General features: G+C 40.0%; 1 protein-coding gene across 2 annotated transcripts; it reads right to left on the minus strand.

The window, feature by feature from the left end:
• Positions 1–254: 254 nt before the first annotated feature.
• On the minus strand, positions 255–4,368 carry tnip2 (TNFAIP3 interacting protein 2). Of its 2 annotated transcripts, none has more exons than XM_034594698.1 (6): positions 3,205–4,368; positions 2,221–2,517; positions 2,013–2,102; positions 1,622–1,885; positions 1,417–1,533; positions 255–1,298 (listed from the first exon to the last, which is right to left on the minus strand). In XM_034594698.1, the coding sequence occupies exons 1-6, from the start codon at positions 3,502–3,504 to the stop codon at positions 1,017–1,019; spliced, it is 1,350 nt and encodes a 449-aa protein (XP_034450589.1). In that variant the 5' UTR covers positions 3,505–4,368; the 3' UTR covers positions 255–1,016. The 2 variants fall into 2 exon arrangements, with proteins under 2 accessions (XP_034450589.1, XP_034450579.1); XM_034594688.1 differs by having other exon boundaries at positions 255–1,301; positions 3,205–4,364.
• Positions 4,369–8,429: the final 4,061 nt, after the last annotated feature.

The raw sequence follows: 8,429 nt of genomic DNA on the forward strand, positions 1-8,429 counted from the left end.
TGGGAATCTGGCTGTCACAGCACAGCGTGCCCATTCAGGCAACGCTGGGAAGGGGTTTTCCACCATGCACACACGTGACATAGATAGACACACAATAAAAGACATACACACTTAGATTAAGTAGCGCACACATTTCCGAGGTTAGGCTGTGATCTGCGGTTACAGCTCCAGGCTGCAGACTGACATGAGAATTTAAATACGCCACAGCATAATGAACATTTAAAGGTATATAAATCACCATGCGCTACAGAAGGTGGGTGAACAGTTTTTTTATTACAAAAATAATGTGCCAGCTCGAGAAAACTGCACCAGATATCACAAAAATATGCATTATGTCAGTTGGGATACAATCAGTTAAAAAAGAAAAAAGTGGATCTCAAAAACATTTGAGCTAAGAAATATATTTCTTGGCTTTGGCGGAAAATAAAAAAGGCATTGCACTTAAATGATCTGCCTCTTCCTATATATGCAAGAAGAATAAATATTAAGTTATATTTTAAATTTGTTTAGTAGATAATTTACAGAACAAAAATATCTCAAGTTCGATCAAAAATAAACTATGAATAGCACCACATCATTGACTAGATATCTAGTTCCAAAATAAGAAGCTTATGCGTCGTGGATCTTTAAAATCGTACAATCCTACAATTAGTTTTGGGCTAAATGTCAAGAAAGTGCAACAGATTTGTAATTGGACATATTGAGGTATATGATATTTGATATATTGCATCGACATCCTCTTCTCCTCCACAATAATCCCATGTGTTGCCCCAGGACTCAGAACCTGACACTTTTTTAACTAAAGGCTTGATGAACTCATTTCTCCTGTGACAGGGGAACTGGGGGTTGTACATTTTTGTTTCTCTATGTACAAACATCTCACATCAATTGATTCATTTGTAGTCACGCCTCTCGAAAATGGAAACTCCACTCAGGTTATTTTCTGCCGTGTAGTGCTGCTCGTCAGTGTTCAGTTACTGTCAGCAAATGACTGTCTTTTCCGAATGAGTGTTCGTTTACAGTTTGGCACATTCCTCCCAGTGTTTCATGTACTCTGCAGTGTCACGGAACTTGGCCATGCAAAGCAGGCACTGCAGCTCGGACAGGTCCCGGCACTCGCTCAAGGCGGGGCTCGGCGTTGCGGCTGCAGCTGCGGCTGCGGCTGCGGGCTGCTGCTGCGTCTCGGTGGTAGTCCTCAGTAGATGCTCTGTATTGTCCTTGTGACGCCGTGGGGAGATCCTGTGTCCTATGTGCACATGACACATGGGAACCACATCTCTGATCTCTCTGGTGGCTCCCTGCTGAAAACCATGAGACACATACACAGTTAGGATTGTACAAGCCACACACACGGGAAGATGCTAAAACCCTGAGAGACGTGAATGCCACCACCTCATTGAGGGGCTGTTGTCTCACCTGTTTGTGTAGCTGCTGTTTCAACTGATAAACCTGCTCCTTCAGGTCTTGGATCTGGCCCTGTGCTCGCTCTCTGTCTCTACGCTCCGACTTAAAGTCGTCTGTGTAGATAAGAACCTGAGGAACAACAAGAAAGAAACATTACACATGTGCTGAATCAGATTCAATTTAGCAGAAGACACACAGACAATAAAATACAACCAACCTGTTGCTCCAATGTCTGGATGCGCTCTTGGTCCTTCCTCCTCATCTCATCGACGTCTCTTCCCAGCCTCGCACACTCACTCATCTTCTCTTCCAGTAAGCCGTTGAGCCTGGAGATTTCGTGATGAAGCAACCCAGTGCGGACAGAACCCAGCGCAGGCATCAGGCCCTGCCCAGTGCTCTCCTTCAGCCTCTGACATAAACCTCGGATATAGTCCTCCCTGCTGGAGTCGTACTTCTGCCACTGGGAGTTCAAACCCTGTACCTACAAAAGAATCAGTTACAAAGTTTAGACCATTTGATAATGTGCTGTGTCAATATTACTATTCAATATTGAATATAACATTCAACTGATGTTGTATTTAAGCCGATAAGTATTGATGAAGACTTACATATGCCACCCGCTGCTTTAACTGTTTATTCTCCTCCTGAAGTTGAACGATTTGAGTGTTGACACCGCTCATGTCAGAGGACTCTGCCGTCTGTGGAAAACAATTAAAAGAGAAGTTAAAGCACAGTAATATCGCTGCATTTGAATGTGTGGGACAATCAGGATTGTTTTGAGGAAAGACCCTACAGAGTCCAAACCCTTCCACACACCTCCTTAGCCTTTTGCTGATGGGCCACCTCCTCTACCGCTCCTTCGCCCTTATTCTCCAGCCTCGCCAGCAGCTCCTGGCACACCTTCACAGTGGCGCTGAGCTGCCCCCGCAGCTGGTCGGCCTCCTCCACCAGGGAGGTGCAGAGGACGGATCTGGTGGCCTCGCAACGGTCCCTCTCCTCCAAGGCCGACCGCAGCCTCTGGATCTCGCGGTCCTTCTCGTGGTCGGGCTGACACCTGACGCTCTCCAGCTCCAGCTCAGTCTCTCTGAGCTGCAAGGTCAGCCTCTGGATCTCCTGGAGGGGAGAACAGGGAGATGGAGCGCATGAGCATGGCAGTGAGGTGAAGGTGTTAAATATACTATATGGTTATATTATTGCCACTAATATTGCTCTGTTTGATGTTTTTCTTCAAACCGTATGTCTAATTCTTTCACTGCAGATGAGACTGAACATATTCAGGAAATTATTTTAAAACTAATGCAAAATTTGAAACAAAAAAGAAAGTTTTAAGCTAAAATTAAGGATTGAAATGCTTCAGGGAATAAAATGAAAGAGAACAGCTTAAGAAAAAAAGGGGGGAAATGAAATAAAAATGTTTAAGAATAAAAGACTGGAAAAATGAAAGAAAAAAAAATACTTAAGAAAAGACAAAAAAATTAAAGCAATATGCTTTAGAAAAAAGAGAAACCCCTTAAGATAAAATTATGAGGAAACAAAAGGAAAACTGAAAGAAACAAGTTTAAGAAACAAGACGAAGAATGAAAGAACCATGTTTTAAGAAACAAGACAGAAACTAAACTTAAAAGAATATTTAAAAAATCCTTAAGAAACAAAAAGACAGAAAGAAAGAAAACACGAACGAAATATTGCTCAAACACACATTTAATCTGTTTTAACTTCCTACTCCAGTGAAGACACAACTAACATCCACCTGAAGTAACTTTCCTCCAGCTGCCATTTGACGCTCAAACACATCTGTACCTCTTCCTGTCGAGACGCCTTGAACTCGGCATCGCTGCCCCGCTGCTTCAGTTTGCAGATCTCCTGACACAGGCTCTCGAGCAGCGACTTGGAGGGACCGACCACCACCGACTCGTCGTCCCCCACCGACATGTAGAGCCGCTCGTACCGGCCCAGCCTCGCCTTCAGGTCCGCGATGATGTTGTCCTTGACGTGGATCTGCTTGTTCAGCAGCTCGGTCTCCTGCCGCGTCTCGTAATACAGGCTGGTGATGGTGCTGAAGCTCCGGATCCTGTCTGTGCTCGCGCCGACATTATCCATGGCAGAGATGGTGGATTGAAGAGAAAAATATGGGGGGGAAATGTTTCTGTTAATAATCCGACATCTGACGCCCGCTCCCGTGTCTTCACCGAGGATCTACACCGAGGCTGTCGTCTGAGTCGGAGGCGAGCAGGAGAATAATATCCCCGAGCAGAAGGGGGATTTCCTAGGGAACTTCCCCGTGTACTTTTTGGAGTTCGTCAAACCGAGTCTGCCTGCTCCGAGACCCGCCGTCACCGTGCGGCCAAGTGCGTTCACAGCCCGCCGGCCCCCGACCACTACAAGAAAACACGGGATACGAACCATTTAAAAAAAAAACGCATGCTATAAACTTTTATGCTAGTTTCAGTGCTAAAGGCTAAGCTAGAGGTACCCCGCGCTGCGTTCATTACCGTCGTAAACTACAGCACTTCCAGCGAAAGGCGTTCTTATTACGTTATTTTAGTTCCCTTTAGCAAGTGTTTCCTACAAGAGTCAGTTTTTTTTCCAGTTTCTTAAAAGGTAACATCTTATTATTAAGATGTTACCAAGAAAATTAAAGTTAAAAATAACGTTGAAATCCCACTAAAGGTTAATCTTGTTGTTGTTGTTGTTGTTGTGGGGTTGAACAGAAACTAAGGGTTAAAAAAAAGGCCCTAATAAGATGAAGTCCCCTGAGATAATTGTCTAATGTTACAATTCCTAAACGATTACACATTCAGAAGAATGACTTTTCCCCAAAGGTAGTTTACAGAGTTTCCACCGCCACTCATCACGCCCCCTGAACGTCACATCAGGGCATTTCACCTGTTACAGCAAATTTCCCAAATACTCCAAATACTCCAAATATATATCACAGTGTACACTTCATACTCTATATACTCCAAATATATCACAATGTACACTTCATACTCTATATACTCCATATATATCACAATGTACACTTTATACTCCAAATATATCACAATGTACACTATATACTCCATATATATATCACAGTGTACACTTTATACTCTATATACTCCATATATATATATCACAATGTACACTTTATACTCTATATACACCATATAAATGCATCCAATATACACCAAATACTCAAATACATTAAACCCACATAATGTATATACATTAAACAGTCATGTTTGGTTTGTTCAACTTTATTGATCGTGTATTATTTTTACAACAAGGTGTCATTGTGATGTAATTTAATTGTTTTGTGATGTAGCTTGAATTGTGTACATGCTACTGTGTGTGTGTGTGTGTGTGTGTCTTAGCTCGCCAGACTATATACATTACATGACTCATATGAGTATGTCTGACTGGATCATAATATTCCTCCCCGGTCATTTCAGCTTTCAGAAACTTTGGAACTGTCAGATTACACATTGACAGTGTAAATAAAACTATAGTGCCAGTATGACCTCATGATGATTTACTTTACTGTAACACGCCTGTGATATCATCCCGTGTAGTGACTGTGCATATCTGAGAAGTTTGTTTAATCACTTCCTCTGTATTACCGGTTCAAGTGACTGACTAATCCACAATTGAATATAATGAGATCCACAAATAACCATTTACTATCAGTTCATCTGCAACTTTTGCCCAATCAACTGTTCTATACAATGTCAAATAGAAAAATAAATAATACTCAAACATGAAAAGTTTAATGTCTTCTTTTACCAGCAGTCCAAAATCCCCCAATATTCCATTAATGAATGACACAACATAGAAAACACCACAAATTCTTCCTGGTCAGAACCTGGAACCTGACATTTCTTTTTTTCCCATTGAACATTTATTGTTTTTTCATTTGACTACTTTCAGCTATTTGAAATAAAAAGAAAAGACAGTATCACATTGGACGATATAGATAACATTGTGTGTTTTAAAGGCACTAATGGAGCTCATCCTTCTTAAAAATGCTGTTTGTTTTATAGGCTACACATTACTTTGACAGTTTAATATTTGTACATGGCAAAAAATACAACGCATGTAAGGTATATACAGTGGTTGAAGATGTATATAGATGTTTTACATAAGTAAAAGTAATAATACAACCGTGTATAATTACCCTATTGCAATTAAAAGTAAACGATTAAAGTTTAATCAGCAATATATCCATTGATCACACATTTTGAAGGCTTTTAATTTGGGATGTATTTACATATACACAATCTTTAGCAGGGACTTTACACACTGTGCACAATAATTAATGCATAGCACCATTTGTGGATTCTTAAACTACATTAGTAAAACTGTGATTGCACTCTGATCTGTATGAACCCTGTATTTCTGAGTCAGGTCATAGTGAAACTGTTTAGACTGAATAAGTAGAGTGTAGAGTTTTTCTTAAAGACATTCATTCAAGGGGTTTCTTCAGCTTGACTGTCCCGTGGGGAGTCCCAGGTATTTCTGGGCCAATCCCACTATAATGTCACATTGTGACTCATTAAAGTCACATGGTCGTCATGTGACAGTGGCCAGAGTCATATGAATAGACAGGTGTGAAGAGGGGGGTGTCAGGATGGAATTTGTGAGTCACAGATACCTTATGTTTGTGGTCGATCATGTTGAGTTCACATGGTTCTTCATGGTCATGAAGAAGACACCGGTGAGGTGAATGTGGCGTCCCCTCTCTTCCTCATTTGGTTTACACCTCGATTCATGTGATAACTCTCAGCAGCTCATGGGACGTCGCTGTGATTGACCTGGAGAAATGAAAATGTCCCAACCAATCAGAAGTCACTGATAAAGCCCCTCAAACAAATGGGGAAACGTAAAAAAGGCAAATAAGGTCACTCACCCTGATGAAGACCATGTGTGCACATGTCGGTGCATTTTTACCACGACAAGGATATTGTGTTTTAATCGGACAGATTACCATGAAAATTGGTGGAAAGGTTTGTTATGGTTTAGGTAAGATCCTGTTAAGTTGGTGCGGATCCAGGAAATTCGATCACTTTCTTTAACATTGCAGGATAAGGTGTTTTCTCAGAGAATAAATCATGGATCTTAATGAAAAAAATGTTTCGGGGACGGATATTTATGAGTGTGTGTAATTTGGTGCAGATCCAAATAAAGATCTGGATCTTGTGAATTTAAATGTGGTTTTGTTAAGGGGGCAGTTGCCAGTTTCCTTTGCATTAGCCACACTAATCAACACACATCAACAGTGCCTTGGTTTATTTTACTTTGTTTGAGTTAAAATGGTGAAATGTATTGAACTCTTCTCCGACAGTGAAGTGGGTTGTTTTCTATTTTTACACGTCAGTGCAGTCAATTATCCAGGTAGCATCAGGATGCATGTTATCAAATGGTTGACAGTAAATTAATCACCAACTATTTTGACTATCAAATCGTCTTAAGTCATTCTGAAGCAAAAATGCAAAGAAGTTTTCAAATGTCAGAATGTCTACATTTATGAATAATATACTTTTGTATAATCCAAACAATTTGAAGATGTCCCTTGGGCAGCTGGGGCTCAGGAGGTAAAGAGGGTTGTGCGCTAACTTGAAGGTTAGTGGTTTGATCCCTGCCTCCCCCAGTCTGCATTCCTTAGTGTGACAGAGAAAGAAAAATAAAGATTTCTTGTATATGGCACCAAATGAAAGTTAAAGAGCTTCACAAAAAGAGCAAGAGAGCACTTGTTAGTTTAAAAGTACAAAGTAGGAAGTAAACTCTTAAAAGGTTCATAAACAAAGACTAATGTTGAATATTTTAAAAGCCTGTGGTGTCATATCTGGTTTCTTTGTGTGAGATGAACAAGAATTTCCCACAGTAATTTAGTTATGAAAAACAAACGAGTATCAGGAACAAAGACAAAACAGGTGCAACATGTTTCTCAGAAATGCACGGTCACACCATCGTGTCAAAATAAAAGCATTTCCGTGAGGATTAACGGCCAAAATTCTCCACAACTGATACTGATAAGAAGTCCTCCAGAAGTTAAAGAGGTTTATTATTTTATTGGAGAAAAACTGTAAACAAAGATCTGAAGTTCACAGACGTGGCACCAAATGATAAACAAGTTTTACAGCCGACTTCCACAAGATGGCGCTGTTTAACAGCAGATTCTGAAGATTTTAAATAATCCTATATCTGTGGCCATGAGGATTATTTTGTAATCCTCTTCTATTACTAAGTGTATTGTTTTCCTTCTGCTATTGAACTTAACCTCCTAATTGTCAGCTTGTTAGTTTTTTTTAAAACAACACTCAGTTCATGAGCGATTTCAAAAAACATGTTGGCAACTTTTAATAGCTGGAAACATTACACAAGATAAAACGGACAGTATTAGATATTTACACAGTAATACTTTCCAAGAAAACAAACTTTACATTGTACACATACACACCACCACACAGTTATTTGCGCCAAATAACTCCTGGTCAAACCAAAACCACCAAAAACTCAGATAATCAACATTAAACACCAGAACAAAAACCAACTTGTGTTACTCAAACAACAGGATGAAGTTTACATAAAAGTTTAACTGACATGGGAAAGTCCGGAGTAGAAAAATATTTTTGTTTTTATCATATTGTGGTAGAAAAATATGCAGTGGCTCAAATACAAAAGGTTTACCAAGAATATTACAAATGTTGAACAGGCAGAGAATATAGCCAGCTATCTCTCATTTTCTTTTTTTTTGCTGGAGAAAACGGTAAGAATACAAAAACACCAATATCTTTATCTTTGCCTCGGACACAGGATCACAGCTTCACTCACAAAGTGACTCAATGTTTGTAACTGTAGGAAGCAAATACCAAATTTAGAGAGACTTTAATGAACCTAAATTAGAGACCTGTCTAGTCAAGGCCTTTGACTTTTTCAATAGAAATTTTGAGGATTTAACACAGTTTGAGGCCTCCGCACAGAAGGAGACAAAAAAAACCCCATTACTTTTGTTACCAGAGAAGAAAAGAAACGTCTTTTTTAAA

The sequence above is a fragment of the Hippoglossus hippoglossus genome, chromosome 1, assembly GCF_009819705.1.
Source record: "Hippoglossus hippoglossus isolate fHipHip1 chromosome 1, fHipHip1.pri, whole genome shotgun sequence".
In the NCBI taxonomy this organism is placed as follows: domain Eukaryota; kingdom Metazoa; phylum Chordata; class Actinopteri; order Pleuronectiformes; family Pleuronectidae; genus Hippoglossus; species Hippoglossus hippoglossus.

Excerpts from the sequence above, each read along its gene's own strand:
- tnip2 (XM_034594688.1), bottom strand. The coding sequence starts at position 3,504 with ATGGATAATGTCGGCGCGAGCACAGACAGGATCCGGAGCTTCAGCACC. Across the intron at positions 2,103-2,220 it reads ATCAGCAAAAGGCTAAGGAG|ACGGCAGAGTCCTCTGACAT; the intron begins GTGTGTGGAAGG and ends TGTTTTCCACAG. Across the intron at positions 1,302-1,416 it reads AACAGCAGCTACACAAACAG|CAGGGAGCCACCAGAGAGAT; the intron begins GTGAGACAACAG and ends CATGGTTTTCAG.